Consider the following 27,304-nt stretch of genomic DNA (forward strand, 5'->3'; position numbering starts at 1 on the left):
GATTCCTACAAACAACTAACTAGCTAGGTAAACTGACTAACAAGGCAACAAGGCACGCGATCTGTACGCAAACATTAATCAAACTAGCAGAGATTCAGCATCATCCGACCTTCATCTTTCGCACACTCCCCATCATCCTCCTCAATCAAACTCGGAATCGGCACATTAGCCAAAGGAGTCAACCGGAAAGCATGGCGGCGAGAACCCGCCTGATAATCCAGAGTCTGCGAATGCTGCGTCACTCTCTGATCCCAAATCACCACCGTGCCAGGTTCATAGCGCACGCGACAGCAGAAATCATGTCCACGGTTGATGTGGTCGAACAAGAACTTCAGCATGTAGTCCGACTCTTCCTCGTCCCAGCCCACAATACTTTGGGTATAGGAGGAGTTGACAAAGAGTGCCTTCTTTTTGGTGACAGGGTGGATGATTACGACTGGGTGGACGGTTCGAGTAATTGGTCGACGGAGGACGGAATCAGGGCCGTTGTCGCGAATCTCGCGAATGATGGGGTTCGCGGTTGTGTGAACTGCCTTGAGACCCTCGAGACGCTTGCGGAATGAGGGTGAAAGGCGTTCATATGCGCGTGTCATCTGTGTGAATATTTGTTAGTTTCCTGGGATTGGTTTATTTCATAGATGAGACTCACGTTGGAAATGATAGTATCTCCGCCCGCGCCGGGAGGAGACTCGAGCATGCAGAAGAATGTCGCACCCGGAGGCTGAGTCTCGGGGGACTGTTTGAAAAGATCTTTTAGTCCCTGTAATCATTGGATTTACGCTGTGGATCTTACCTGATCAACATGGAACTGGATTGGGCTTTTTCTAGCCCAAGATTTACGAATGCGCAGGTCACTATTGAGTTGTGAGATCAAGCGAAAAATGATAAACTAAAAGAGATTCTTACTCTTTAGAGTCATAAACAATGACAAATTCCTCCGGGCCATTTTTGGGATGAGGCATCCATCCATGCTTGTGGAGAGGGCCAAAGTGACTGTAAACCGTAAGAAAGGGTTCCTGGCTTGATTAAGATTGACTCACGAGGCAATTCTCTTCTGCTCCTCGAATCCCAGATCCGTGAAGTTCTGGTCCCGGAATACTAGACATCCTCGGTCTGCCACCATGAGCGCGAGTTCGTCTAGGCCCTCGGTTGAAAGCTCCGACTAAGTTCGCGATTGTATTAGCTCGGCCGATCGATATAATGATAGCGCATATTCTCACAATCTGGACACCCTTAAGCTCCGTTCCACAGTGAGGGCTCAATTGGACAACATTGGTCGCCTTTTTCAAGAGATTCGGGAATGATGGATCGGCTCGATGACCAGGGTCGTCGTGCTCGAATGGCCCGACCATCTCGACCTTTTCGAGGGGGTCATAGAATGCTATGGATCTTGTTAATTCTGCTTAGACTCCTACTCTTGGACATGCTACTCACGGAGATAATCGGGGTAAAGAGGCCCCTTCTCTTCGACTGTTTCGGATACCATTTTGAACGATTTGGTTTTGGATGATTCAATGGAAACCTCTGAGGATGTTCGATTTCATGAGTGGCTTCATTTATAGATATACCCTCGCGAGTATTTTAAAACAGGTAGCGTGCACCCAAACCCACGCATTCCGCGTTTAGAGTGGATGGCCTGACCACATTATCGTGTAGTTGGCCGTCAGTGGATCGATTTGCCCGCGCGGCCAACTAAAAATCAGCCTCATTCACGTGGCCACTCCACTTCGTTATCGTCGGGGGTTGATAAGGGGACCCACCGACTAGTCAGGTGGCTTCGGGCGTTCCATAGCTTGAAGTTCCAAGGTTGGCCGAGATCGCGCGTTGAACCTTGGAAGCCAAGACGATCGGAGGCGATAAGCCTATCAATAAGCCCGAGGAATAACCTCCAACCAAAAGATTATAGTGCGAGATGGGCATTGCATATATAAGGTCGGGCTGTGAGTAACCCTAAGATCCCACCTGATTGAATCAAAGCCAAATACCCAAGTGGACGACACTGCAACTCTACGATGGCTGTTGATCAAGTTACCGTCAGTGATGAGCCCAAAGGCGGCGAGGTTGCAGCAGACGCAGCCGTCAAAGCAATCAAGGCTGGAAGAAACAAGGATGTCGACATCGCCGCCCAAATTATCAGCGACTATGCCGATCAAATGGATGGTGAATCTTGGTCTGTTGAGGAGGAAAAGAAACTGATGCGCAGAATTGATTGGAGACTTATCCCGACTGTGAGAAGCCCCAGCCCTGTATTGGTCTTGAATCTCTTCAAAAACTAACACAGAATAGCTATTTGTTTGCGCCACTCTATCAGGCCTTGACAAAACTGCTATCTCGGCAGCTGCCATTTATAACATCAAGAAAGATCTCAACCTTACCGGAAATGATTATTCATGGGTTGGATCTGCGCCATTCTTCGGTGGATTGGCATTCATGGGACCCTTGGCCCTCTGCATGCAAAAGTGAGACATCTATCATACTTTCCTGAGAAGCTTAATTCGAACTCAATATCTGACTGACTTAGGGTTCCTGCTGTGCCGTTCTTCGCCTTCAATGTTCTCTGCTGGGGCATTCTCGAAATGTGTATGGCGGCATGCACCAGTTTTGGAGGCTTGTTTGTCTGCAGATTTCTCCTGGGTGGCTGCGAATCACTCCTAATCCCAGCGGTCACATTGGTCGTGTCCATGTGGTATCGGCCTGAAGAACAACCAAAGAGAAACAGGTACCAGCACACCATCCTATGGTGTAGAAGCATAAATTGACCTAGTGATGCAGTATTATTCTTAACGTGGTCGCTCCCATCATCAACGGCTTTCTCGCCTGGGTCGTTGGATATTACCCTGGCCCATTCGAAACATGGAAGATTATCTTCCTTCTCGTCGGAGCGCTCACCATCATTACATCAGTTGTGGTGTACTTCGTGCTGTATGCTACCATTCTATCCAAAGTAAATGTCGAGTGGGACTAACGGAACTTTACAGGCCTAACAACCCACTTGAAGCCAAGTTCCTAACCCCCGGGAAAAGTACATCGTTATTCAGCGCAAGGCAGCCGATAACACCGGTGTCGAGTCTAAGACTTTCAAGATTGAACAAGTCTGGGAGGCTATCTTCGACATCAAGACTTGGTTGATCTGGATCGCCATTGTTGCTTTGCAAGTACCCAATGGTGGACTGACCACATTCAACACCCTCATTATCTCCGGCCTCGGCTTTGATCCTCTTCAGACCTCACTCCTTGCTATGCCTCCTGGAGCCATGAGCACCCTGTCTGGAATTGGCCTATCCTATCTTGCCGCTACCACCAGAAAGTATCGCACGCCTATTGTGACAGTCTCCATTCTTCTGCCGCTTCTTGGTGCTATCTTGTGTTATGCGTTACCGCGAACCAACCTTGCCGGACAGCTCGTTGGCCTATAGTAAGTTCCCTCCGAGACCTTGCTTTCTATCTACTCTTACTAACTTTAATTCTGTACAGCATCTTATAGTACGTTCTAATAAACTTTCTAATGCGTTACATTTTGCTAACCTCTTCAAGCACATACTGGGCCCCTTACATCACCCTGGTTTCGGTCTATCAGGCCAACGTTGCTGGTCACACAAAGAAGTAAGACCTTCCAGCTCTCAAAAAATAAGCCCCTGGTCTAACGCATTTCAGGATTACACTATACGCCTGGTTCTACATCGCTTGGGCTACCGGAAATATCATCGGACCTCAAACATTCCGTGCCAATCAAGCCCCGGAGTATACCGGCGGAACCATCGCCATGATCGTTTGCTATATTGTAGCAATGTTCGCTATTACAGCTTATGGTCTAGTTTGCCATTTCAGCAACAAGAGGCGTGCTGAGGCAATTGAAACCCACATGGCTGCCGACCATGACTGGTTGGATATGACAGACAAGGCGAATGTGGGATTCAAGTATACTACCTGAGGTTTTTGATTAGTTGGATATGACGGACAAGGAGATTTTGGGATTCAGGTAGACTGTCTGCTTTTGATGACTTTGATTTGACAGGGAGAATTTGGGATTTAATTAGACTGCCTGCTCTTGATTAGTTAGGTTTGACAGACAGGGAATTTGGGATTCAAGTGTACTATCTGAGGCTTTATATTAGTTTGACAATGGACATTGCCGTAAACCTTTGATTCTTAGAATTGATTCTTCTAAGATTATCTCCCGAACCGTACTAGTAGCAAACTTCATTCAGAGTGTAACTTGGTTGATTCAAAGGTACTGCTGGACCGAAGAGATAATGCAGATGGGCCTACTTACCTACATCATCCTTTGAATATCTTCCAGGTTCTTTACATATAGGTCATTCTAAACCTCTTCTCCATCTTTTCTTTTCAATCTACTCTTTGAATATGCCCAGATAAGCCATGGCCCCCTATGACCCATTTAGGTTGTCTCCTCCTCCGGATTGTCAAATAGAATATATACATAAAACGTTGCAGTCTGCAATACATGAAATTTAACAGACTCAGACTAATCGTAGAGCCAAGAAGCAACATAGCGCGGATCCGCACTCGTCTTGGAGAAAGACCGGCTCAGCTGGCTTGGACCACGCTTCAAATACTTGCCATCTCCTGGCTTCCCTTGCACTTCACCATCAGCCCAGACAATATTGCCACGCAAAATAGTGTACTTGGGCCAATTGACAAACTCCATGCCTTCGTAAGGTGTATCTTAAAGCCAGATGCGTTAGTAAACGGAACCGAGAGATTTCGGGCCAGGTACTTACAATCAACGTTGTGGTGTAGCATCGAATTAGTCAAGCGGAAAGGCGTAAAATCTTTGTCAGGATGCCACTATTTGCGCATAATTAGCGGAGCTTAAAAGGTTTGACGGAAAGGGACCGTACGATTACCAAATCCGCGTCGGATCCAGGCATAATGGTCCCTTTAGTAGGATATAGACCATACTTGAAGAGTCAGTTTCTATCCTTATATAAAGGTGAGGATTCATACCAATTTAGCGGGATTCGTTGACGTGAGCTCAACAAACTTCTGAGCCGTAATCCGACCGGTTGCCAGAGCCCCAGTATATAACAACGGCAATCGAGTCTCCACCCCAGGAATACCATTAGGTATTAATCGAAAAGAACCTTCTTTCCGCTCCAAGAGATTCTGGAGCTCATCTCCGTGACAGTGTTTCTCTCCCTCCATGCTCGGCTCATGCTCAAGGACGCCGGATGGTTTTCCGTTCGGATGATCATAACGGAAAGGACAGTGATCTGAAGAATAAATGGTGAAAGTACCATTTTGAAGGCCACTGAAATTGTTAGCTTTTTCGGTTCTGGAAGTGTAGGTGATACTCACGTAAATAAATCTTCCTGGTCTGATATATCTGGAGGTGGTGGTGGTGAGCAGATCATCTTGCTGTTCTCAAAGCACGTAGGGGAATGGAAGCGTTTCTATATTAGCGATTAGCTTTAACATTACAAACCCAATGTATCGAGAAAACTTACTAAGTCATTCCAGGTGAGGTGGAAGTACTGTGGGCAAGTTTCAGCGTAAATGGGGAGCCCCATGGTTTGTGCCTTCCGCACATTGGCCGCGCCAAGCTATCAAAATCAGCATCCAAATAAATGATTTCATTGCCGCTAGAAACTGACTGCGGATCCAACATGCACGAATAGAATTGGGTTCTGGATCAAGTGAGCGAGGGCAATAGCTCGATTGGTAGCCTCCGCTTCGACCAAGGGCGGACGGGATAGGGCGTGGTAATACGGGGCTTGAGGCTGTTAGACTTGGTAAATGACAAGCTCAGGGTAAAACATACCGACCATTCCCTTGCTTTCGAGTTTGTCTAGTTTGATGTTAAATTTCGAACGAGAAAGTACCCTCATGGACTTACTTGTGAGCCACTGAATCATATCCCCGTTCTCGGCATGAATCATCTATCAAACGTTAAGACTGCCATTTGCGCATTTGTATAAGCCACTCACGGTGGTAATCGAATTCTTCCTCGCAGCAAACATGACATCCAAAAGCTGCGAGTCCGTCAATTTCTGGGTCTCGTAAGTCAAGAAGAGTTTGCAGCTAGAAATACCCCAGTCTTTCATCAAGACTGGCAGCTCGTTCTCCAACACATCAGCGTCGTTTCGAACAATGATAATGTGAAAGCCGTAGTCGGCATAGCTACCCGTGGCTTCGGCCCGAGAATTATATGCCTTGACTACATTTAGCAGACTGCGGTCTTCTTCTGCCCGCGTTTGAGTTGCAAAGGTAATCATAGTCGTGGTTCCTCCCGCCACTGCACTTCTAGAGCCGGTTTCAAAGTTATCGGCGCATTCTCCGCCCAGGCCATGGGGTCCTGTCTCCAAATCCTGGCATAGATGAACATGTGCATCGACGCCGCCGGGCATAACATACGCACCCCTGATTTCATAGTGTTAGAAACCTCACAACTTTTGCGTAGAAGTTACTCACTGTGCATCTATCACCTTGACTCCCTCTATCTCCTCGTCCGTGAACCCATCAACCAGAGCTCGGATCTTTCCATTCTTTATTCCAATGCAGCAAATACTAGAAACCTTGTTAAATTTCTGGTAGTACTCCCTAAATCCGATACCTTACCTGATATCGCTGGCCGTGACAACCTTGCCATTAACGATGATCAAATCGAACTTGGCCATTGCTGGTGCTCCTCGAATATATGGAGAGTAGCAAGATAGCAATATAAAAATCAAAGAGCTTACCTTAGCTTACATGTCTTCTAGAATAACATACATAGTACTATCTGCTTATCAGTAATGTGGAGAAACTTGTTTTACTGCTTAGGGCCTAGTGGGGCCAGATAAGGCCGGTGTCGGCTGATAGCGCCGATGTCTGATAACAGTCGAGCGGCCGACTCTATCACCGACTCTATCGCTGTCGGGGAATGCAACCTTTTAAGGTTGGAAGAAATCATTATGTTGTGCAGTGAACCTCGGTGTTTTTATTTGAGAGCCCTAATCAGGCGACCGACATGACAGCAGAGACGACACGACAGCAGAGACGACACGACACGTCTTTGAAGCAATTATAGCGCATAGCGCGCGGAAAATGCTTCAATCGGAGATAAGCAACATTCCAGTCATGAATCAACGGCTTTACTTGAGTAGGAACAGAAAAACAGCAGGTAAAGTACGTTGCACAAAGCTTGAGGTAAATAGTGTATGCTGTTATAGTGAGAATTATATGCCATCCGAGTGGTCAACGGATGAGTTTATGGGTCAAAACATTCGGAATATCCAGCCGGGATTGTGACATCCCCGCATGAGAGCGCTCGGTGATTTTTAGCAAGAAACCCAGATAAGCGTGTTTATATGTCCCCGTAGCCGTATTTGGCTCTTCTTTCTTTACTTTCCACCTCAGGATACCATTTTCAGCATCCCCTGAGTATTCTCAATGGCCGACGAGAGGGGTTACGGCTCTTTCCACCCCGGCGATAACAGTCCTTCGCCCGTGATAGGCTGTGCCAGCCCACAACCACAAGCTGATGAAAACACCAAGTTGTTATCAAATGACGGTGATGCTGGGTTCGAGGACCAAAGGGTGATCGAGGGACACGCTAACTTCCATCGACTCGGGTGGAAGCGTCTCACTGTGGTCAGCATCGTCGAAGCGATCGCTCTCGGCGCACTGAGTCTCCCTCAGGCATTTGCCGTTCTAGGGATGATCCCCGGTATAGTCATATGCATTGGCATGGGAATTGTTGCCATTTATACCAGTTATATCATCGGAGCAGTCAAGATAAAATTCCCTTCGGTTGCCCACTATGGAGACATTGGGCAGCTGATGATGGGGAGCTTTGGCTACTGGCTGTTCAGTGTAATATTCGTCTTTCAACTGACACTCTCTGTTGGATCCCACTGCCTTACGGGCATGATCGCCTTTGCAAATATTACTGAGAGTACAATTTGCGCTCTAGTGTTTGGTGGTATCTCCGCTGTCATTCTACTCTTATTGGCGATACCGCCAACATTCGCCGATGTTGCAATCCTAGGCTATGTTGACTTCGTTTCTATCATTCTGGCAATCGGAGTCACCATGGTCGGCACTGGAATCCAACAGGCTCAGATGCCCGGTGGATTAGCGAGTTCAGACTGGTCTTACTGGCCTGCCGAAGATGTCACGTTCCCTAAAGCAGCGGTTGCTATCAGCAACATCGTCTTTGCCTACGCCTTTGCTGGTGCTTTGCCGTCATTCATGAACGAAATGCATACGCCGAAAGACTATGTCAAATCGATAACTGCACTCGGCGTCATCGAAATCTCAATCTATGTGCTCACCGGATCTATCATCTATGCATTTGTCGGACAGGATGTTCAATCCCCAGCTCTGCTGTCCGCGGGGCCTGTGATGTCCAAAATCGCGTTTGGAATCGCCCTCCCCGTGATCTTCATTTCTGGCTCTATCAATACAACGGTCGTATGTCGGTTCATTCATACGCGGATTTATCGCGATTCGGTGGTTCAATACGTCAACACGGTGAAGGGATGGGTCACCTGGCTGGCGCTCGTGATTGCCGTCACCCTGATCGCTTGGATAGTTGCCGAGAGTATCCCCTTCTTTTCCGAGCTCATGGCTATCAGTGCGGCTCTGCTCGTCTCCGGGATGTCTTTCTATTTCCCTCCCGTGATGTGGCTTTTACTTCTGAAAGACGGGAATTGGCATGACCGGAAAAATGTCTGGCATGCTGTGTGCAATCTGGTCTGTTTCCTAATCGGAATCGCAGTCCTCGGAGGTGGAGTTTATGCAAGCATCTTCGAATTGGTGAGTTCCGTGAAATCCGTCTCCATTCCATCTTGCTAATTTAAGTAAACAGATAAGGAAATTCCAGGATGGGAATATGGGGAAACCTTTTTCGTGCTCGATATAAACTAGATTTGTTCTGTTTGCCGGTGAAGGCTCAATCCATCTGTGTATGATGGATAGAACTATATCTAGAGAGCTATCACAGTCATTAAGAGACTACATAAATATAGAAGGGGTCTGTTTCGAAGTTTAAGGAGTATCATACGTATCTAACACCCAAAGTTTGTATCTACTAAGAGACTCCAACACTCCCATACAGTATCCTTCAAGCAAATATAGTAAATATCAATCATCTACATCCAAGTAGAACGCGAAATAAAGAAGTCGAACAATTCGATTCTGTAGTTCGGCCGTGGGGGCCTTGAACCAATCAGAATCCCCGGGGTTGCCGAGACGCGCCCGACCCAAACATTCCGACTTTGCTCCAAAACAAACCACCTCCGATCTTCAACTTCTCCCTTTTACTCTTAGAATGCCTCCAATGCACAGAAATTCTGGCTTACATGACGATTCATTTTCGCTCACAAACTTGGACGAAATAATGGGCACCTCAACACGACGTGTTGACGAGGAGCTTGACTACAATATCAACACATCAACACTAGACCGTGCTTTCCCCGAATTTTCGCAAATACAGACCTCCGAGGAGGAGGAACACGAGCTGGACGACGATTTTTTGCATAGCGATCTCGACATGTCCGTTGAGGTGGGACGCGGTGCTGCCAAACCAACACGCGACGACTCGCGCAGCTCCATGATGAGCTTCGAGAATAGTGTACGCTCATCTTCGCCCGCAATGCGCGTTGAATACCCAACACCACAAAAACCAGTTGCGGCCACGCGTCCGTCGCGTCGCGCAGTCAGTGAAAACCTACGAAAGAACGCTCAGGTGCGACGAGCGACGCAAGCGCAGCAAGAAACCATGAGCCCGCAAGTGTCGAAGGCTCAACGTGACCAGCGGAGGACATTCTCTGACATGCACGCAAAAGTGCGCGACAGCTACGAGGGTTCATTTTTGGGAGACGAACGACCAGCCCCTATTGCGACGAAGGCGCGTTCGACGCGTTTTGGAAACGCAAACACCTCACAGGAGATTGCAGACGCAATCGAGCGAGCTTCGCGGGACGCCTACGCGAAGGAACTTCGCAAATCGGCTTCCAACGCCGCAGGAACTCCTCGCAAAAGCAGTGCCAATGCAGCCAACACCAACACTATTGGTGATACCATGACCCACCAATCATTCCTTCTTCCCGACCTCCCTAACATCTCTGAACTCGTCTCCGGTGTGTACGAAGATGGCACACCGGTTTACTCCCGACAGAGCAAGATGCGCTCGACCCGATTTGTTTCCCCACTTCATGATCATACAGACGTGTCTCTTCCCCACGAGCATATGCCGCTGGATGCAGTGCCCGTCCCCGAAGATGAGAAGGCCTTGTTTGTCCATCTGAGACTACTTCAGGATAAGGTCGCAGAATTGGAGATGTTCAAGTCGGAGGCAGAGAGAAGATTGGACAGCTACCGCCAGGAGAATTCTTCTTTGAAGGCGAACAGACCTCGCCAGTCATCGGCAAAATACGAACCAGACGATAATGCGCACAAAAAGGGAACCAAGCGCTTGGAAAACGAGAACCAAAAGTTAGACGCAGCCAATCTCGCTTTACAAAACCAGTTGGACATTGCCGATCGAAAGGCCCAGGTCCAAGAGTCTGCCATCAAGCGCTTGAATCATGATAGAGAGTCGGCTATCTCACAACTTGGGGCCGCTTATCTCGAAACTCGAGAGCTGAAGGCCGAGAATGATGAATTGCGACAGGAAAATGCGGATCTCAAGTCCCAGATCAGCCGACTTAGGGGCCGCAAGGCTCGTGAACAGGACACCGTCGAATCCGACGCTAGTTCAGCCGTGTCTGAGGATGTCGACGACAGCCAACTTTACACTGAGCGCAGTGGAGACGCTAGTCGGAGCACCAGAGACATTACCTCAAAAAGCAACCGCTCCACCACAAGGACCAGACGCCAGGATGACTCCCGGTCCAAAGTGTCTACTCAAGTGGACAGGGAATTTTCTCGACTTGAAAAGGAACGTGCCGATGAGGCTCTCTTCTCTATTGAGGTGCCTCAATCAAGGCGTACATCAACTTCTAAGCCATCAAAGTATGTGTCTCGCTCTTCTGAATCAAAGAGCTCCCGGAAACAACCCAATACGAGCAAACAGCGCGTGAAGCGAGTGGTAGTTGAAGATGTGACTGGACCCGAGGTGTCCGAGCAGACAAGGGCTTCATCTGAAACAGACGTTACTCTGTTGAGTGTTATTGATGAACATGAAATCTCTCGTCTACGCAAGACACTAGAAGAAGAAAGAATGATGCGCAAGCAACGACGTTCGAGTGCCCCTAAGGAATCCAATCCTACAGAGACTGTCAATTCGACTAGACAGAGCATTTTGAAAACCCCTGCCCCTCGCAAGTCATCTCTTCGCGAGTCCAAAGCAGAAATCCCTCGCCCAGCCTCTGCTACTGGAGATATTACCACCGCCTCGAAGGAAAATGCCGATGGAGACAGTAGTCTCACAGTACCTACTGCAGAGCGTTCCCGGCGCCATTCAGATAATTCGTTGCCTACAACTTCCCAGCGCAAGAAGCAGCGTAGTGTCACTGACATGACCTCCGCTTTCATCCTTCCTGATATCACCCTTCAGCACATCGACTTGGCAGCGGCTGACCTATCTAAGCTACCACAAGCCACCCAGAAAGCATTGGATAGCATTGCTCGACACAACGGACAGAACTGCACAGTTTGCAATTGTCACTCCACTGACGGCACCTGCAGTCACGAGTCTGTGAAGATCGTCAAACCCATTCCTGTGTCAGAGCGTATGCCCAAGCCATCCGTCTGGAACGAAGATCCCACTATGCGCCCCTCGCAAGCCCCTGCCCTCGCTCTTGCTACTGTTCTCAAGGGCCTAGAAGACGAGCTTTCTCACCTGAAGATGCAGCTAGCCACACACCAAAGCGCCTACAACAAGCTTGACGCATCCCTTGGCAAGCGCCCGCGCAAGGCCCTGCAAGAAAAGATAGACAAAATTTTCAAGGACATCGATATGAAGTCCGACCAAATCTACGCTCTCTACGATGTTTTGGAGGGCCAAAAGCAAGACGGTCGTGAGATGACCGAGCACGAAATGGAAGCGACTCTTGAATCAATTGGAATTGACGTCGGTATGTCCCATGCACCTGATGTCACTGGTACTACCGATAAGTCTTCTCGTCACGGCCAGATCGACCTGGATGATGAAGAGGATTTGCCTTGGGAGGGCATTGAGAGCACTACTGAGATGACTGGCCACCTTTCTCTGCGTGGTCTGAGCTGATTATTGCATCGCATTGCGTCTGTTGATATTATTTCTGGTTACTTTCTGCTTCTTTGGCGCTGTTTCATGGAGTATGATTCCATCTGTATGTTTAATTCTTTGATTTGGGTAATCGATTGTTGGTTAAGTAGCTAGTTCTTGGTACTTAAATGTCATTGCGGTTGTACCGCGGCCTTGGAAATAACTTCTTCCATCCCTTGTTCAATGTAGCGCAGGTCTCTTTTCAGACCGTTTACTTGTTTTGAACCTCTTGAGATATGCAGTGCCGTACCCCAAGCGAACAAAAATAAAACGCCATCGCTATGCTCATAACACAATAAAAATACATGCAAGCCCCAAAGCCTTGGCAAACTAAGTCGAAATAGCATTCAGGCAGTGTTCTCATTCTCCGCGGCAATAGCAGCACCCTCTGTAGCCGTCGACTTCGTAATATTAGCAGCATCTCGCTGAGAGATCTCCTCCCCAACAAAGCAGCTCAACCCAGCAAAAGCCTCAAGCAGTGTGCGCGAGTAGTATTCACGCAAATCATAACCACCAGCCAGCATCCGCGCATCATTTCGAATAGGATCAAGATACTGCGACGGATAATACGACTGGAGCGTGTAATAATCGCGCTTTTCGGGCACATAGCCCATAAAGGGATCGTACGGCTTCTCCGGCTCGGGCGTCTTGATCTTGCGCAGACCTTTGACAAGGCCCGTATCCGCTGCACCACCATGATCGACTGTGGAAAGAGTCGACCCGCGCTTGGTCTCCGACCGCAGCGCAGCCTGCTTCTGTCGAATGCGTTCCTCCTCGCTGCGGCGCGCGGACGACTTCTTGAGCAGCACCTTGTGTCCTTCGCGCGCGATGGCCGCGGCATCTGTCGATGAGCCGGAGGCGAGTCTTGAGAGGAAATCCTCGCGTCCGGCTTGGATCTCGCGCCGCTCAGTCTCGTATTCCTGGCGTACCGCTTGCCGGCGCAATCGGGCTTCTTCTTGTTCGAGGGTCATGCGGGCTTGGAATGAGGAAGCTTCCTCGGCTTCGATGGCTTGGTTTGTGCGGATTGATTGCATGTTATCTGCTGCGTATTTTTGGAGCTGGGCTTCGGTTTTCGCCACGTCGATGCGGCTTACTAGGTTCGCGATTATGTCCTCTCTTTGTTCGAGGAAGTCGTCATATGCGCGTTTTGAGTCAAATTCTTCTTCGCGACGGTTCAGGCTGATCAAGATGAATTGTTAGCCCTCAGATATTACATGGTGCTTCGGGGTGTTTGGTAAGACACGTACATGTGCATTACTCGCCGCCGGATATCTACTTCTCTTTCCACCCCGATATCTTCGAATGTCTGCTTGCGGAACCGATTTTTACGCAGCGTCTTGCGACACCCGGCCACCGGACAGTTTGCGGGACCGGATGAAAAAATGCGGTCCACGCATGACTCGCACATCTTGTGGTAGCATTCCGGGTTGATGAGAAAGCGCATGTCCGGGTTGAGGTATCGCGACGATTTGCAGACAGGGCAAACCTCTGCGCAAAGATATGGTTAGCATTATGCCGTCACGACGAAGCCTAATAGCATCTTACCGTCTTCATCACGGCGAGAAGCCGCATCGGTGGCCATGGTGAAAGTAAAGTGACGTGGGAGAGACGGACCACCGACTGGGTTGAGGCTGATAAGCAACCCATGCGCACGGACCACACCCTCGTCACCTTTTTGCGGCTTTTTTTCTTTTTGCCTCCGGCAACCCCTCTCTTTGCTCCGTTCCAATTGACATAGTCAGTGTAAAGCTGCCGCTGAGTTTTAGCTTTTACAACAATGGGAGTACCGAACCCCAACCTCGATGCTCTCGAGGAGCAGCGCCTCGCGCTCGAAGAAAACATCCTCCAACTTCAGAAATCGCTTTACCACTGGCGAACCTGGGAAGCGGAATACGATGGACTCCGCGAGGAAATCAGCAACCTAGAAGATGATTCTGGTACAGAAGAGTTCCTTGCCGTGGCCCTGGAATTTGGCGGCACGCTGGTGGATCAGAAGGAAATGCGGACAATACTTGGTTCGCAAGGTGTGAGGCGGTCTCGCGGGCAAGTGGTTGATCTTCTCGGAAGACGCATCGACTACGTGCAGCAGAACGTTGCGACTATGGAGAAGAGGCTTTTGAAGGCCCAAAATGAGCTGGACGCTTTGGTCTCGAATGATCAGCCACTGCTGCAGGATGGTGCGGAGTTCCCGATGCAGGAGATTATGGAAGAGCTTGATGAGGATGGGAACGTCGTCTCGAGCAAGATCAACACGCCCGGGAATGATGCTTCGGAATTGCTGGATGTGCTGAAGAAGGCTGGTGTCAAGGATATTCCGGAAACGAGTGGGCCGGAAAAGACTGCTGAAACTCCTGTCGATACTACACTTGAGAGCGTGGTGGGTAATCCGGTCAGCTCGAAGGCTGCAATTCAGCAGAACGGTTCCTCAAGCGGCGATAATACAACCATCCAGCCAAACGGCGCATCCCTGAAATTCTTTCAACCCCAGTCTGTCGTGACTGCCGAAGATCGCATGCAGCCGCCTGTGACGGACGTGAATGAATCTGCGGAAGAAGCAAGACTTCGCCGCGAAATGCTTGATTATGGGATCAACGAGGTGGGGGCTATTGTGGCAGAGTTGGAAATGGATGAGTCCGGAAGTGACGTCTCCTTTGATGAGGAATACGATTACGACTACGACGAGGAAGATAACGAAGACGAACACGGCCGCTCTCACACCCGCCTTCCGGCAGAATACCACCAGCAGATGATGGAATTAGAGGCCAAGCTCAATGCCCGAGGCCTGATGAACATGGGCAAGGATATCGAGACGTTCCCCGAGGAAGTGCAGCACGAGATCGCGACACCTGCTGAGGTTGAAACTTCCATCAAAGAGAAGAAGCCTAAGAAACGGGTTGCATTCGCTGATGACCTTGATATCGCACCGGCTCCCACACCCCCGACCATCGCCGAGAGGACTTCTGCTGTACGGGCCGAGCCTCAGGTGCTCGCTGATTCCATTGTTGAACGGACCAGTCGTGCCCCGGAGCTCTCTCCAGCCACCTCCACTGTTCCTAAGAAGGCGTCGCGGTTCAGAAGTGCTCGGGCCGCTGCTCCAGCTAGTCCCGCTGATGGATCTGTTACTACTGGGGCTACAACCGTAAATCCCGTACAAGTCACCGAATCCCGCATTCGCAAACAAGCCAATACAACTCCATCTGCGGTGCCGCCTGTCCTCTTCCCTGCGAGACCAAAAGAGCCCAAACCCTTCTCCGCACCGATCTCCGATGTAATTGAGAAACCTTCTCCGCCTCAATTCCCACATGACCGAACTCTAGCCGAAAAGGTCTTTGAGCGACAGGTCAAAACAGGAGCCGCAGTGGCTCCTGAATTGGATCACTACGACGAGGAGCTTCACCAGAAGCAGATCGCGTCGGAGTTCTTCAATATGCAAAGACGCATCAATGGTGCGCCTAAAGACGACGAGGAACAGGATACTTTGCCTCCTGAGGAAGATCAACCTAAACGGGTGAGCAAGTTCAAAGCTTCACGAATGGGATAGTTTTCCAAGAGTTGGGGGGCTTCTCTTCTCTAATCCACCTATATATCCATCTATTTATCAACAATAATTGTAACGTTCTTTTATAGATATCTCCCTCTTATTGGTATAGTAACTTGTATAGAGGTGTTGAAAACGAGTCGTGCATATGACTGTTTGTTTGTTTTGTTTGTCTTCCTAATCCACCTCCCTCTCTCTTCTTCCTCCCCTTCTTCCTTCCTCTAACCAACGGGCTTCCAATTTCTTCTGGGTTTACCCTCAAGAAAAATTAAGGTGCATACCCCTATCTGCTCGAGAGATGGGAAACCATGGTATCACTCACTAACTGAAGTCCAAGATGAAAAGAGGGCTTCTCTGGCTGCACTCCTACAATTCTGCCAGAACAGGAGAGAAATCGTATGGTACTCGTGCTTCTCCTCTGGGGAGGTTCAGAGCAGCTACGGGAGTATTGACTGTCTGTGGGGATGATAGATGGAGGTGTGGTTTATTTATTCTCTCTCGACATCACACCTGTATATAGCTTAATTTGGAGTGAATGCGTATGTCTCGACTTTTGTCCCACTGTCACCTACTATAATTTGCAACTAGCTATGGATGCTATGGTTTCTTATCAATATAAAGTAAATTTGTATATTGAATCCCGAATACTACCAGTTTAAATGAAGTCTATGTTACCCAGTCCGCCGGTTTCGCGGCCCTTTCATTTGGCGTCTAGCGGGAGAAGGCGTGGGGGATAGGGAGCGCCTTGGGAGCATTCTTGCGAGGAGAGCTCTGGATCAGGTGCTCAAAAGAGGCAGCATCCTCAACACGGGGGGTGAAAGGCTCGAAGTTCCAGAGGTAACCAAGAGTGCGGAGCAGAGAACTAGCCGAATAGGACTGGGTCTGGCCATGGTAGTTGGTACCCTTCTGCTCAACGTAGCCCTTGCTGACCCAGGGAGAGATGAGGAGAGTGGGGATACGGCCACCCAGACGGTTGAATTCAAGAGTGTACTCCTCGCCGTTGGCAGCTTTCTCGGTGTAGGTCAGGTTGTCTGGGCGAGTGGCCAGGGGGGAGGAACGTGGTCGTGGAAGCCACCGCTCTCGTCGAAGGTGAGGACGAAGAGGGTCTCCTCCCACTGGGGGCCGGCACGGAGAGACTCGTAGACCTTCTTGATGAAAGCCTCGCCATCGGAAATGAGACCGCTGTCGTGCATGGAGGTGGTACCAACACCGCAGCAGGAGGGGTTCAGGTAAGAAAACTCGGGCAGAGCGCCGTTGGCGGCATCGGTGTAGAACTGCTCCATGGAAACAATCTTATCCTCGTTGCTGGTGGCCTTGGTCCAGGCGAACCATTGGGCCTCAGGACCGGTACCACCAGCGGTGTCCCAGTAGTTGAGCCAGGTGTGGTTGGTCTCACTCAACTGCTGGAAGATGGAGCGCTGGGTGAAGGCATAGGTACCGAAAGTGGCATCGTTGGAACCGTGGCCAGCGGAGGTACCAGCAACAACAGCGAATCGGTTAGGGCAGGTAGGCTATATTGAAATCAGTATAATAGTCTCGAAACAGTGACATCAAAGTGTCCACTTACACCAGCGATATCAGAGTGCCAGTGGTTGAAGGTCAGGAAGTTCTTAACCAGCGAGGTCAGAACGGGGGTCTGTGCCTCGGTGTAGTAGTTCATGACCTGCTTGGCCAGCACAGCCTTGACAGTCTCGTTGGCAGTAGCACCATGGTTGTTGATCTGCTCGTGGATGAAACCCTTGTTGTTGGGAACCAACTTGCCATTGGCAATGGCGGCGTTGTCGGGAGTCCACTGGCTGAAGAACTCCATGGTGTTACCAGTGACAGCGTGGCTAGGATCATCAGTCACGGAGTCATAGTCCTTGGCCTCCGAGCAGTGGTGTCCCTGGGAGGGATCGGTCACGTTGTAAGGGTTGCAGAAAGGACCATTGTGGATGGGGTTATCCAGACCGGCAATGGTTTGACCACCAAGAAGGTTGTCCAAAGAGCGGTTCTCCATAACGAGAACGACAACATTCTTAACGTGGGACTTCAGATTCGCAATGGAAGAACTCGAGTGAGCGGTACTAGACTTGTAGGGAGCAGCAGTCGCCGCGGCGGCGAGGGCCAAGAGGCCAACAAGAGCACTGGCATGCATATTGGCGGATTGTCTAGCTCGATTCTTCTGGAAGAATAAGAAGTTGTCGTTGTCCAAGAAAGAAGTCTTCAGTAGCAGTGGAACGGAGCGCCTTTTATATTTGATATTTGGATACAAGCCATGATGGAAATTGCTTGTCTTCAACCCATGTGGGCGCTATGCACGCCGACCAAATCAAGCCTGCATCTAAAATGCTTGTATACGAGCGTCCAGCCTAGAACTGGAGCTCGCATAATTTCTCCGAGAGACCCGATGGCAAGTTTCAAGTACTCGTCTCCCAATGAGATCAAATCAAGCAACCACGGGGGATGAGGACAGACTCGATCAAATATCGGTTAAAATGAGAGTGAAGCGCTAGCATCTGTCAGCGTTACAAGGATTGGTTACAAGCATATACTTGCACAATCGCCATGACGATCAGTTTCCTCTTCCATCTACGTCGATATGAAGATGAAAGAGTTGTACCTGAGTTGACAACCTCGGCCGCAACACTATACCAAAAAGGGAAGCTGATCAACGTCGGGGTCCGGCATCTAATTGCTCGAAAGTCCCTAGTCGCCCCGTGGAATTCTGTAGCCAAATGATTGGGCAATTTGCTTTCAGCCGGCAAATCGTAGTCTACGCTATTGTCAGCGCAGCCGCTAAAACGGGCGATTGGCCCGTCCACGTGAGTAGGATTAATAAACATTCGTCATGTGATGTTTTATTACTGGATTAGCCGATTCAAATTATCGTGGTGAAGCTGTACTACTTGCAACGTCTGGTAAGTTACTGTATTGTAAAATAACAGACCAGTGGAGATGTAGGGAACGTGCCTTGAGGGATAGATTGAAGCTTCTCGACACAATCCAATCATTTGTCGGCAGAGGAGAATGTGTCCCAGACAAACCCACAGGCACATATATTTAATGAGAGTGGAGGAGTTTCTGTCGCAACTAGGCTAGCTGCGAGCAATGGACCGAGCACCGGAGAGTCGGAGACCAACATATTCTACAAGCGATGCCCGGTACTTCTAATGCTCATCACGGTAAAAGTCACCGGGTTTTGAGGAAGCTTATCTGCTGTGGATCCCTTCTCGCTCAACGGGCATGTTTATGGACATTTCCCCACTGAACCCGGAACTGCCCTACAGGGAGAGCCGATGCCGGAAATGATTGATGGGTCTGAGACCCTAAACTAGTAAGTCAATTCAGGGAAGACTAAACTGATTGTGTAAAATCCAAGTAGTACATTGAGGGCTGCTTGCCTCCATGGAATACATCATCGACTCGATAACAGAGGCACCGTTGGGGGAGTGTCATGTAGATGTACACTAAAAGTGCTAGGAAATAATAGATGCAAGGCATACCAATTAGAGTGCTCACAAATTAATATCCGAGTTTCTGCGCCAGATACATAGGGCGCCTAGACGGAAACCCAGCCCGACGACCAGTAAGTGTAAAAAGACGGCAAGAGTCTGAGTTTGGATACTGCGGGCTCTCAAAGTAAATGCTGCAGAGAGAAGGAGAGGGTAAAGGATCCAAGGGTTGACGGCCAGCGGTGAACATGGATGAAGAAGGGATATGATCTTGACAAGGAAGAGAGTGAGTTGTAAGACAGGCGAGGATAGCAATGGGTTCAAAGATGTCAGGTAATTAAGGAAGGGGAAACGACTCGGTGGGGGTGGGAGGAGATGATGTTGAGGGAGCGGAGGCTGGGGCTGCGGATCGAGGGGCGATGATGCTTCATGAGGAGATTGGACTGGAGAAGAAGTTGGTGAAGTAGAGTAGCGATGCCGGATGATCATGTCTTGATCTGGGCTAGCAGAAGGGCCCTCTGGGTTGGTGTCAGACACAGGCGCCGTATTGCTTCGAAAATGACTAGAGTCAGACATCGAGTCACCCCGGAAAGATGCTGGGTTTCGGTGCAAACTTTTGGTGGGAGAGAGTGCTCGCTCTACAGATGGCTGCTGGCTATCCAATGGGCGGATCCGAGCCGCCCCAGGCAGGTCGGAGCTTCCCGAGCTGGCTTTTCTGAAGCGGAAGTTCTCATTTGAATTTGCGCCGACTTGGATTCCATTTAACACCTCGTCAGCTGAGGGCCGTCGACTGGGATCAACCGAGAGCAAGCGCTCTAGGAACTTATACAGCTTTTCGGGGAGATCGGAGCGGATAGCGCGTGCGTGGTCAAATCCAGCCCAGCTGGTGATCTCTGCACGAAGCTGATCCAAGTCCTCTTTTTCTTCGTTAATGAGGTCGGCATTCGCGTATGGAAGAGCTGCGAAACATAGAAAGTAAAGAATCATTCCGAGGGAAAAAATATCGGACTTGAACGTAAAATTGCCGAATGGTCCGCCAGGATATTCTTGACGAAGAACTTCGGGTGCACAGTATGAAAGAGTACCAGTTGCACCAGTAGACATGCGCATTGCATTTTGAGACTGCACCTCACCGAAATCACTGACTAAAACTCTGATGCCATCACCGGTCTCGTGCAGCAGGCAGTTGTTTGGTTTTAGGTCACGATGGATGTATCCATTAGCGTGAAGATAACGGAGTCCAGAGGTGATATCACGGAAGAAGGAATATATCTCGTCTAGTTGAAGTGTACGAGCTCCTCCGAGTTTGCTTCGAGGGTCCGGTTCGCCTTTGGATTTACGGCGAAGGCGGTCCTTTAATTGCTGCGCAGTGGTGGAGGTTTGAACAGAGCCACAGATGTAATCATGCAAATCCCCGGCATTGCAGTATTGCTGTAGAATAAATGCGCAAGGCACACTCGGACCGAAGGTGCTTATCTTTGCATTCTCCAGCCAGACATGACGGTACGAGACAAGATTCTGGTGTGAGAGATGCTGCAACAGCTGCACTTCACCCAGAACCTTTTCTAGCCACTCATGATCGTCGCCGACGGGCACGCGCTTGCAGGCATAATGACCAAGAGACACACTATCCAGGACATGCTTCACTAGCAGCACCACTCCTTTTCCACCTTTGCCTAACACTCGTTCCTCCACAAAGAACCTCTTGAAGTAATCTGGACTGAATGCTGCAGAGGAAATTCCCTGTGGTGAGGGCTGTGGCGGTGGTTGTGGAGATGATGTAGGTTGGACGGACGCGTTATTAATAGGCCGACGGGGTAGCGCAGGCTGAACAAGGCGATGGCGTGGAGAAGGAGGAGTCGAGGATGTTGCAGAGCTGGGGAGGCTATTGTTGAGCATGTGAAAGTAGTTTGGGTTAATAAATTCGCCTTCGGGCTCAGTATCCCCACAATGTCGTTCTCTGCTATTCTCGCGCATTGAGCGATGGCAGAATGGGCAGTTGGCTAGCTCCAAATGGTCAATGTCTTCATCTGACGTATTGCGGAGAACGAGCTGCTGAGAATCATGGTCAAAGACAACCACCGAGTCGTTGTGCCGCCTTTTACAATTAGATAACCAGTAGCACATATTTGAAGACCACTTACAAAACAACATCAAGGTTTCCTCCGTTATAGGGAATCATAGACATGTCGGCGGGCATTTTAGCATTGACGTGAGGGAATAAGGGTGCAAGCTGCCGGTGATGACGATGTAGACCTGGGGGCGGTGAAGGTACGGTTGTGGATAGTGACACTTTTGAATCAATATCTCTCCTGACTTTCCTTATATCCCTGGTTGGTACTCTTTATAGGAAATGGGGTGAGTTAGAGTTTAATTATACCTTAGCCCAGGGAGACTCGATGTTTCAGCCGAATTGAGATCAATTCGGGCATCTTCACGAAATCTGAAACAGCGAAATGAGGCTGATCTATAAGTGCCCAGGTACCCAGGTGGGGGTGCAGCTTACACAACGCACACAGCTATTGTCAGCCTGATAACCACCTTGAACAGAACCCCAGTTTTAGCCTGATTTGAATCCCAATGGACCCGATCTCTATCACCGGTCTCGTAATAGAGGTCAGCCATGTGCTGTCGAGCCTGATCAGGTATGGCAAAGCGGTGCAGACCGCAAAGTCCGAAGTGCGAAAACTCAGCGAAGAGCTCTTTGCTCTAAAGGGGATCTTAGAGCACCTGGCAGCACATTCAACTGATATCGCCAAATGGGAGGAATCGGAAACAAGCCTGTTTGACCGCGACGTCATGGCGAGAGTATTGCACACAACAAACGAGTTCCTTCAATCCTTCCTCGTGGACTTGGAGACGTCCGAGACAAAGTTCAAGCGCCTCAAGCAAGCTCTGAAGTGGCCATTTACTCAGACGCAAGTCATTGACCATCTGGCCCGTCTGGAAAGAGTCAAATCGTGGTTGATGCTGGTTCTCATGGCGGATCATAATTCGGTGGATCGGGAGATGCAGCATGAGATTCGTGATCTGACAAACACTCTAAAGGAAGACTTGCACATTCGAGCTCAAGAGCGGAACCAATTTTTTAACAGAGAGCTTCTACAATGGATCGCTCCCGTGAACCCTGAAAGCTCTCATCTGCGGGCATCAAAAAGACATAGAAATGGGACTGGTAGATGGTTCGTCGACGGTTATTTGAAGACGTTTCTCAACCAAGAAGAAAATCGATCTTTCTTCCTCCTGGGAAAATGTATGTACCCATTGCAACCTTTAAGACATTTCACTGACATAGTTGTGAAGCTGGAACTGGAAAAACTACGCTCTTGTAAGTTCCATTTGGCAATCCAGTTGCATCTTATATCTGACTTTCGCTAGTGCACAAGTTGTAAATGAACTTACTTATATGGCTTCTCAAGGTCAATCCATGTCCCTTGCTTATTTTTATTGCACAATCAGTGATTTTGCCTCTCAGAATGCAAGGAACGTCCTAGGATCACTTGTGGCACAGCTCTCGGGCACAGCTCCTTCAATTTTGGATGATATTCGGTCTATCTATAACAAAGGCCCAAAGAATCAGGCGCATAGGTTCCCTATCGAATTGTCTGTTCTCGAAGCTGCCATCCTCAAATATGCTTCTGGAACAACCAAGATTGTCCTTCTGGTTGATGCAATCAATGAAAGCCATGATATGCAGCTTCTTGAAGCCTCCCTTCTCAGGCTTGCCAGTTTATCCACGAACATCCGCGTGCTTATAACTACTACAAGCACCATGGGCTCCATCAAACACCCCAATGCATCTGTCTTGAACATAAGCGGAAAGTCGCGAGGAGACATTGACACCTTTATCAAATACCGGCTTCAGACTGATAGTACGTTGAGCAATTTGGCACCAGAATTCCGAGCGGAAATTGAATTCACTCTTCTTGGAAATGCCGATGGATCGTCAGTACAGTACCGATCTGACTATGCTTTCTGTGATCTAATTATTTATTCATAGATTCCGCTGGGTCCAGCTCTCATTGGACAACCTGAGCACGCAGCGATCTGTAAGGGCGATGCGACAGGCCTTACAGAACCTCCCAGGGACTTTACGCGAGACATATGCAAGTATGTTAGAACGAATTGCCCCTGACGACTGGAAGATTGCTCGTGAGGCCCTCTTTTGGCTCAGCTTCACCAAACAGCCTCTTACTTTGAGGAGTCTCAACGAAGTTGTGGTCACGGATGAGACATGCATGACACTCGATGAGGATATGATGCTTGTCCCGCCCCATATTATTCTTGACATTTGTCAAGGACTCATCACTGAAGACCAAAATGGTTATCTGAATCTCGCGCATGCGTCTGTCAAAGATTTTCTAACATCTGATTGGATCCGCTCATCTCGAGTCCAATATTTCGCCCTGGATGCTGCAACTGCAGATCTGAAAGCCATGCACAGGTGTCTAACGTACTTATGTCTCGACAACTTTGCACAGGGATACTTGAAATACCCCGAAAACCCAGCCAAAGTACGACATGATCATGCTTTCATGACTTACGCCGCAAACTTCTGGCCACAACATGGTGCCGCCTGCGGCTTTGGGGAGCGCAAACAAGATATGATCCATAAATTCTTTGCTACGAGGTCTCTTCCTGGCCGCGGAAATTATGGCACATGGATACAGGTCCTGTTACGAACAACCGCTGCTTCAAACACGACTGATGCTATAGCCATTGATGGAACGCATCCTCTATACTACGCCGCCTCGTTTGGGATGGTTCCAGTCGTCGAGTATATCCTTGCTTCCGAACCAGACATCGATATCAATGCCCCTGGTGGCCGTACTGGAGCCACACCGGTGTGGATTGCCAGCCTTCGCTTTAACTTTGAGGTTGCGGATGTCCTCCTGCGTGCTGGAGCTGATCCATCCATCAAAGATCCAGGTAGTGGGCTTAATGTGCTTGATCTTTTGAGGATGGTGCCGACCCATCGTCAAAACTACCAAGGTCTTCGACCCATTTTAGCTCGTTCAGCACCTTGGAAGGGTCAAATGAAAGGATGAAGGGGAAATCAGTGCACTTTTATTACGAGTTGCCTAGTTAAGATGGATTTGACCAAGAATGTCACTATTTTCTGCCACAATTCTCTCCCCAGATTCAACCCGTGGTTGAAGGGTGGAACCACAACCCAACTAATCCGAACCTTACGATCCACGGGTTGCCCGGCAGCAGGTGCAATCCCGGATCATGGAGCAACGTGTACTAAGATAGTAATTAAAACAACGGGAAAGGGTTTAAGTAAGAATTATTTTCATTCATTTTGATTCCTCATCGAATCGGGTATCTGAGTTGGAGCTGATGACTGAAAACACCAGAACTCCTAGGGTTGTACAAATTATGTACTGGGATGCTCACGGTTGATAACGTGGCTTTTAGATGACAGGCGCTTTGCAGGCCTGCACGACATATCGCAAGGCATTCTTCAGACTTATGTGCGATAAAAGCACATGCCGGATGCCTTGTGGAGAGCCAAGTCCGCTCAATGGGGACATGAGGAAGAATGACTCGGCTTGAAGCTCTGTTGTTTCAAGAGCTAGCATAACCGATCTCATGGCGGCATACTGTCTGTTTTTCGTAGGGCGGAATGGGGATGACACTCAAGTGCCTTGAAGAACACCAATGGACCAATCACTCCTCCTCGCCACTCTCCACATCGCTGACCTCCAAGTTGGCGATCGAATCATTATCGCTGTCCTCAGCATCAACGGCTTCATCCTGAGCAGGCTCAAACTCGGAATCGGCCTCGGCGGCCTTGGCGGCAGGCTCATTGTTCTCATCCAGCTTGCGCTTCCGGGGCATCTCGCCGAGTCGACCTTCACGGCCCTCGATACCCTCGACAGTCTCTTCATCCTTCTCCTCGCCCTTCTCACCCTTCCCGGTACCCTTGGGTGGGGGTGTGTACCATGGAATCTTTCCACGAAGGAAATCGTTGATCACCATCTTAGCAACACCATCCAGATCGGCCTCACCTCCCTTGAGGAGGCGACCGCCCTGGCGAGCAAGAAGCGCGAGCCAATCGAGGTAGTTCTCCTGGTACTTGATACCATAGGTGCGCTCAAGGTGACGGGGCAGGACACGGCGAAGAACGGCCGGAATGTATTGCTCTGGATTGTGAACGTTCTCCACTCTGCAGACTCCACGGAGAAGGATGTCCTCCTCGGTATCGTTGACGTTGGGTGGGACCACACCAGGGCAGGATCAATGAATGAGATAGATTCTCTTCATCAAGGTGATATACTGCCAGACCTTGGTTTCACCCGGAATGGGAGCGACTGTGCACACCTTCTTGTTTCGGAGTGTGTTGATGATGGAAGACTTGCCCGTGTTAGGGTAGCCGATCAAGCCAACAGACACCTGCTTGCGGTCGGAATGAAGGGATGAGAACTGGCGAAGCAGTGAGATCAAAGAGCCCTTGCCGAAAGAGTTGTTGATATTGGCATGGAAAGCAAGACAGGGGTAGTCCTTAGAAAGATGACGAACCCAAGCGGCCTAGTCAAAGATGCAAAGTTAGCAATCAGTCACTAGCAATAAATGAAACATTGTGTAAAGATGGAATGTGTGGGATGTTACTAAGAAGTCTGCTACAACGCCACCAAATAGGGGCAGAAGCAGACCTCTACTCAAAAACAAAACACAGCTGGCCCTTTGCGACAGACCTTCAAGACGAAAGCAAGTCAACCTAGGTTCATAACGAAATTCGGTGCGGGCCAGTGTTAATATACCAAAGCTGTAACAGACGGAATTCCATTGAAACAAGCACAACCGAAGTCGTGCACGACCGAAGTCGCAGGAAGAAGCCTTGACTTAGCGATGGAACAGGGGATAACAGGAAAACGCAGGACAGCAAAGAAAGCAATAACCGAGTGATCAAAAGGGATATCAAATGGGAAATAGTGAAACTTACAGCAACGCCGGTGGGGACGAGATCGCACTTGTTCAGAACGAAGATCAAGTGCTTGTGGGGTGCCTCCTCACGAACGTATTTCTCAACACTTCTGCAACGAGTACCTTCGGGATCACGGGAATCCAGGACATGGATGATGACATCAGAAGAATCAATGACCTTGTAAAGTTCGTTCCAGATACGCTTACTCTGTCCCTTGGAAAAGACAGATTCACGAGAGGTGGTGAGTAGACCCAGATCTTCGACCGCGGCAGTGTCGTCACCGCGAACAATTGCGCTTCCATCGGCATGAGTTCCCTCGTCGTTCTTCTCAATGTAGGTGTCCTGCATCTTGGCTGTTTCGCCAGCGAGGTCTTCGAGAGACGACACACCAAGCTTAACGCGCTTGCGCTGGGCCTTGGGGCCGAAGGTATCATTGAAAGGAGAAGTCTCAATGGTCATCTTAGCCTGATGTTGCTTCAAGCCATTGACTTTATCATTGTCCCGAATCAAGCTCATGGGGAGCTTGTTGGTCTTGAGAAGAACTTGGTACGGGTCGGCCGCACGCTCCGCAACAGCATCACGGAACGAGGTCAAAGCCTCTTGTGAGATGACACGGGAGTTAGCAAACCATTTACGGTTTGGCTCGATGCGGGCTGTTGGCAACTCTTTAGATTGATAAGTCGCGGCAACTGTGATATCACCCTGCGCGTTGCGGCGCGGCGTGCCAGACTTGAACATGTTCAAGGTCTTGACCTTCTTGGCATCACTGGGTGGTAAGTCAGTATTTGTTGCAAAATAATGCGGATTTTTGCTTAGGCTGTACATACCGGTAAAAATTTTCACCTTTGGTCTTGACATTGGCCATGCCATCATCGGGCTTTCCCTGCCGCACTTTACGAGCGGCCTCCTTCTTTCCTGTACCCATGATAGCGGTTGTGGTATAAAATATGAGAGGATAAGTAAGTGCCTAACGAAAAAAAAGTCGAAGGCAAGACCAAACACAGAGAGTGGCAGAGTGCAAAGAGAAGAGGAAGAAAAATAAAAGGCGGCGAGGAGTTTTTTTTTTGGCGCCAAGACATTGCAGTGCACGGACCAGGCAAAATCGCTTCTGTTTCTTCCGACTTACTCGACCGCGTATCCTCCCTATTATACGGTAATCAACCTCAGGTTACGTCGCGGCTTAATCTGAAGGCCGTGTCATTGAT

At 49.3% G+C, this 27,304-nt stretch overlaps 11 protein-coding genes across 11 annotated transcripts; 5 read left to right on the top strand and 6 right to left on the bottom strand.

Annotated features, from left to right (window-relative positions):
- Positions 1-83: 83 nt before the first annotated feature.
- On the bottom strand, positions 84-1,486 carry N7518_008667 (TauD/TfdA dioxygenase family protein; the record flags this gene model as incomplete). The annotated part of the gene is made up of 7 exons (XM_057189594.1): positions 84-593; positions 650-736; positions 794-854; positions 907-993; positions 1,041-1,162; positions 1,221-1,381; positions 1,435-1,486. The coding sequence occupies 7 exons, from the start codon at positions 1,484-1,486 to the stop codon at positions 84-86; spliced, it is 1,080 nt and encodes a 359-aa protein (XP_057041297.1).
- A 526-nt stretch (positions 1,487-2,012) lies between these two features.
- On the top strand, positions 2,013-3,931 carry N7518_008668 (uncharacterized protein; the record flags this gene model as incomplete). The annotated part of the gene is made up of 8 exons (XM_057189595.1): positions 2,013-2,228; positions 2,287-2,459; positions 2,522-2,719; positions 2,773-2,922; positions 2,999-3,415; positions 3,475-3,483; positions 3,535-3,603; positions 3,655-3,931. The coding sequence occupies 8 exons, from the start codon at positions 2,013-2,015 to the stop codon at positions 3,929-3,931; spliced, it is 1,509 nt and encodes a 502-aa protein (XP_057041298.1).
- Positions 3,932-4,486: 555 nt separating this feature from the next.
- On the bottom strand, positions 4,487-6,638 carry N7518_008669 (uncharacterized protein; the record flags this gene model as incomplete). The annotated part of the gene is made up of 11 exons (XM_057189596.1): positions 4,487-4,686; positions 4,743-4,809; positions 4,863-4,922; positions 4,969-5,272; positions 5,320-5,414; positions 5,469-5,564; positions 5,616-5,734; positions 5,783-5,900; positions 5,949-6,381; positions 6,433-6,528; positions 6,580-6,638. 11 exons carry the CDS (start codon positions 6,636-6,638, stop codon positions 4,487-4,489), a joined length of 1,647 nt encoding a protein of 548 aa, XP_057041299.1.
- A 754-nt stretch (positions 6,639-7,392) lies between these two features.
- N7518_008670 (uncharacterized protein) lies at positions 7,393-8,799 on the top strand (the record flags this gene model as incomplete). The annotated part of the gene is made up of 1 exon (XM_057189597.1): positions 7,393-8,799. One exon carries the CDS (start codon positions 7,393-7,395, stop codon positions 8,797-8,799), a length of 1,407 nt encoding a protein of 468 aa, XP_057041300.1.
- A 544-nt stretch (positions 8,800-9,343) lies between these two features.
- On the top strand, positions 9,344-12,175 carry N7518_008671 (uncharacterized protein; the record flags this gene model as incomplete). The annotated part of the gene is made up of 1 exon (XM_057189598.1): positions 9,344-12,175. The coding sequence occupies one exon, from the start codon at positions 9,344-9,346 to the stop codon at positions 12,173-12,175; it is 2,832 nt and encodes a 943-aa protein (XP_057041301.1).
- Positions 12,176-12,543: 368 nt separating this feature from the next.
- Positions 12,544-13,783, bottom strand: N7518_008672 (TFIIH/NER complex subunit TFB3; the record flags this gene model as incomplete). Its single annotated transcript, XM_057189599.1, has 3 exons — positions 13,742-13,783; positions 13,444-13,684; positions 12,544-13,375 (listed from the first exon to the last, which is right to left on the bottom strand). The coding sequence occupies exons 1-3, from the start codon at positions 13,776-13,778 to the stop codon at positions 12,544-12,546; spliced, it is 1,110 nt and encodes a 369-aa protein (XP_057041302.1). The 5' UTR covers positions 13,779-13,783.
- Positions 13,784-13,973: 190 nt separating this feature from the next.
- On the top strand, positions 13,974-15,737 carry N7518_008673 (prefoldin-like protein; the record flags this gene model as incomplete). Its single annotated transcript, XM_057189600.1, has 1 exon — positions 13,974-15,737. The coding sequence occupies one exon, from the start codon at positions 13,974-13,976 to the stop codon at positions 15,735-15,737; it is 1,764 nt and encodes a 587-aa protein (XP_057041303.1).
- Positions 15,738-16,445: 708 nt separating this feature from the next.
- N7518_008674 (uncharacterized protein) lies at positions 16,446-17,871 on the bottom strand (the record flags this gene model as incomplete). The annotated part of the gene is made up of 3 exons (XM_057189601.1): positions 16,446-16,765; positions 16,810-17,245; positions 17,302-17,871. 3 exons carry the CDS (start codon positions 17,869-17,871, stop codon positions 16,446-16,448), a joined length of 1,326 nt encoding a protein of 441 aa, XP_057041304.1.
- Positions 17,872-19,231: 1,360 nt separating this feature from the next.
- N7518_008675 (protein kinase IKS1) lies at positions 19,232-21,368 on the bottom strand (the record flags this gene model as incomplete). The annotated part of the gene is made up of 2 exons (XM_057189602.1): positions 19,232-21,266; positions 21,313-21,368. The coding sequence occupies 2 exons, from the start codon at positions 21,366-21,368 to the stop codon at positions 19,232-19,234; spliced, it is 2,091 nt and encodes a 696-aa protein (XP_057041305.1).
- A 380-nt stretch (positions 21,369-21,748) lies between these two features.
- On the top strand, positions 21,749-24,216 carry N7518_008676 (uncharacterized protein; the record flags this gene model as incomplete). Its single annotated transcript, XM_057189603.1, has 4 exons — positions 21,749-22,421; positions 22,472-22,496; positions 22,547-23,113; positions 23,169-24,216. 4 exons carry the CDS (start codon positions 21,749-21,751, stop codon positions 24,214-24,216), a joined length of 2,313 nt encoding a protein of 770 aa, XP_057041306.1.
- A 625-nt stretch (positions 24,217-24,841) lies between these two features.
- N7518_008677 (putative GTPase NOG2) lies at positions 24,842-27,024 on the bottom strand (the record flags this gene model as incomplete). Its single annotated transcript, XM_057189604.1, has 4 exons — positions 24,842-25,340; positions 25,452-25,702; positions 26,118-26,865; positions 26,927-27,024. The coding sequence occupies 4 exons, from the start codon at positions 27,022-27,024 to the stop codon at positions 24,842-24,844; spliced, it is 1,596 nt and encodes a 531-aa protein (XP_057041307.1).
- Positions 27,025-27,304: the final 280 nt, after the last annotated feature.

Source organism: Penicillium psychrosexuale (assembly GCF_028828465.1).
Source record: "Penicillium psychrosexuale strain IBT 29551 chromosome Unknown utg000004l, whole genome shotgun sequence".
In the NCBI taxonomy this organism is placed as follows: domain Eukaryota; kingdom Fungi; phylum Ascomycota; class Eurotiomycetes; order Eurotiales; family Aspergillaceae; genus Penicillium; species Penicillium psychrosexuale.